Consider the following 2,968-nt stretch of genomic DNA (forward strand, 5'->3'; position numbering starts at 1 on the left):
AGACCACGCCCCGTGCCCGCGCATGCGCCGGGGAGGGGCCGGGGCGGCACGTGGAGGGACCCCGGCCCTGCTTCGGGATCCCCAGTTCCCGACACTGCCGGGTTTTGGGATCCCCATCCCCAAATTCCAGCCCCAACAGGCTTTGGGGTCCCAAATTCCAGCCCTCCCCCCGGCTTTGGGATCCCCAATTCCCAGCCCTGACAGGTTTTTGAGTCCCCAGTTCCCAGATCCAGCAGACTTTGGGGTTCCATCCCTCATTTCCAATCCCGACAGGCTTTGGGGTCACTAATTCCCAACACTGGCAGACTTTGGGGTTCCCATCCCCAAATCCCAGCCCTGACAGGCTTTAGGATCCCCAGCTCCCAATTCCCAGCCCCAACAGGCTTTGGGATCCCCATCCCCAATTCCCAGCCCCAACAGGCTTTGGGGGCCCAAGTTCCCAGTTCTCCCAGGAATTGTGGTCCCCATCCCCAATTCCCACCTCTAACAGGGCTGAGGGGGCCCCCAGTTCCCAACTCTGGCAGGCTTTGGGGCTCCCATCCTGTTTCCATCCCCAACAAGCCTTGGGGGCCCCAATTCCCACCTCCAGCAGGCTTTGGGGTCCCCAGTTTCCAACCCCAGTGAGCTTTGGGGTCCCCATTCCCAATTTCCATCCCTGACAAGCTTTGGGGTCCCTGGTTCCCAGCACTCCCCCCTCTTCCTGAACCCCCAACCCTGTTGCCTCCCTTCCCCCCCATTGCTCCTGGGACACATATTCCCCTTTTTTCACCCCCAAAGACCCCACATTCTCCCTTTTTCACCCCCAAACTTTTGGGAATGGCAGCAGGGAATTCCCCTCCGTGTCATTCCCTCCCCGAAATCACCGACCATCCATTTCTTTTCCTTTTTTTTTTTTTATTTGTTAAACCGCTAAAAATTCCTCGGGATTGGGGGGGGAGGGACCCCCACGAACCCCCCAAAAATGTACAGAAGGTTTTAAATATCACCGGCATCGCTTCCCGTTCCTGCAGTCGGGAATGACGGCGGGGGGACACCTGAGTCGCGGGGGGGGCACCTCGCTCACAGCACCAGCGGCTCCCGGGGGATCCAGGGATCAAAGTTTGGGAGGAATTCCTCGTTAAGGGCACAGAACATGCGTTTCCGTGGCGGGGGTGGAGCAGGGACGGCCCCAGCTTGGTGGGATTTTCAGGATGTAAACGTTGGGAAAACACCCCTCCAGGGGTGCCCCGCGCAGGGAGAAGGAATCAACGCTCCATCCATCCCTTTCTTTTTTGGGATGGATGACCAAAAACATGCAAAGGGGGGTGGGAATCGCTGCCGAAGCCCCGACCGCCTTCCTAGAGGGAATATTTCACAGCTCACCCTTGGTGCTCCTGAGGTTTCTGGTTTTTTTTGGGACAGGGACAATTTTGCTTTTCCCTTGGGACAAATCATTTTGGGATGGACGGGAGAGGTCGGGTTGGACCAGGGGTTTATTTACAGAGGTGGCAACAGGGTGAAGCAAATCCCTCCCCATCCCCACACGGCTGGGATGGGATTTAAGGCTCCGACCGGCAAAAAGCTCAGTGGGAATGGAGGGAAATAAAATCCCGGGAAGGAGGGACCACGTCATGGCGCTGCCGGCGTGGGGAGGGCTCCCTGTCTTCGGGGTCCTGGAGGTTGTTGACCAAAACCTGGCAGAATCCACCTGTTTTTCCCACCCCCCAGAGGGGAAAGGGAAGGAGGGGGGTTGTCCCAGAAGGACGCACAGGTTCAATCCCTTGGGATTTGAATGGAATCCTTGTGGAAGGAGGCACGTGCAAAGATGAGGTGAAGTTGCTGCAGAGGCTGCTCACGCCCTCAAATTCACCAATATCCATCCTTTTCCCTGGAAAACCCACCCTGTTCCCAGGCTCCAAGGGGCTGGTTTGGCCTTGAATGGGTTTGGGATGTCAAGTGAAATGAATCCTTGAAGTCCAGAGGGGAATTGGCAGCCAAACGTCTCCGTTTTGGGGAGATAAGTGGATTTTTAGGTGATCAGATGGGATTGGGGCCAATCCCGAAGCCTGATCCAGCACAGCAGGGAGAGGAGGGATGGGAACAATCAATATATTTGGCATTCTGACACAAAATCCTGTCCTTTCCTCCTTGTTTTGGCCCTGCCCAAGGACAGGGGCGAGAGCGGCAGGTGAGGCAAAAAAAAGGCATCGTGTTTGTGTCGAGCAGGATTTCCCAGCGCTGGGCATTCCCAGGGGGATATTGCTGCTGTTCTCCTGAGGGAGCCAGGTGTGGAATTCACCCAGCTCCTTCCTCCTGCCTGCCAGAGTTTGGGTCGTTCCTACAAAACCAGGTTCACTCAAGCCCCACGAGGCTCTCGAGGAGCTCTGGAGGGGTTTTGGAGGGACAAAGCCTCCCAAACCCTCGGAAAATCAACCTCGTGGGGGTCCCGGATGGCAGAATTCCATCCACCCTGAATCCCCGGGGTCCTTCCGCCACCGGCTTCACTGGGGTCTGACTGGGCAGCACTGGAGGCTTTGCTCGGACTTTTATTGGTTTCCTGCTCCCTAATTCACAGTTTGGTCGCTGTGTGACGGGACGGGGGCCGGGAAGGACCGGGAAGAGCCGCGGGAAGGGGGAGGACGGGGGTGGCGGCGGGCTGGGGCCGCATTATCTCTTTGCTCGCACAAAGTACAAGGCATTTGTTTTGGGGTAGTATTTGACGTTCTGTTTCCTGTCCATGAGGCCGCCGAAGATGATGAGCTCACCCCTGCCCTGCACCACCGTGTGCAGGCTGGTCTCGGGGGGTCCCACCACGGAGCTGCTGTTGAACACTTTCCACTTGACCCTGCCCCGCTCCTTGGTGTCCTTAATGTCCAGCACGTACATCTGCATGGGCTTGCAGTTCATGCTCTGGTACAGGGGCTTGCCCACGTTCAGGGACTGGGGCGGGTGGTGGCCGAGGCGCCGGGCGATGGGCGGCAGGGAGTGC

The 2,968-nt window shown here is 57.8% G+C and overlaps 2 protein-coding genes across 2 annotated transcripts in view; both read right to left on the bottom strand.

Moving 5' to 3' along the window:
• The window catches only part of EPHA2 (EPH receptor A2), a 24,755-nt gene extending 23,763 nt beyond the window's left edge, over positions 1-992 (bottom strand). Inside the window, exon 1 of the mRNA XM_029965229.1 lies at positions 987-992. Coding sequence (XP_029821089.1) covers positions 987-992 — 6 coding nt within the window. The remainder of the gene's footprint in view (positions 1-986) is intronic.
• Positions 899-2,968, bottom strand: part of FBXO42 (F-box protein 42) — a 31,057-nt gene continuing 28,987 nt past the window's right edge. The window contains exon 8 of the mRNA XM_029965230.1: positions 899-2,967. Within this exon, the coding sequence (XP_029821090.1) occupies positions 2,647-2,967 (321 nt within the window). The 3' untranslated portion in view covers positions 899-2,646. The remainder of the gene's footprint in view (position 2,968) is intronic.

The sequence above is a fragment of the Manacus vitellinus genome, unplaced genomic scaffold (genome assembly GCF_001715985.3).
Source record: "Manacus vitellinus isolate BGI_N305 unplaced genomic scaffold, ASM171598v3 scaffold_92_pilon, whole genome shotgun sequence".
Taxonomy (NCBI): domain Eukaryota; kingdom Metazoa; phylum Chordata; class Aves; order Passeriformes; family Pipridae; genus Manacus; species Manacus vitellinus.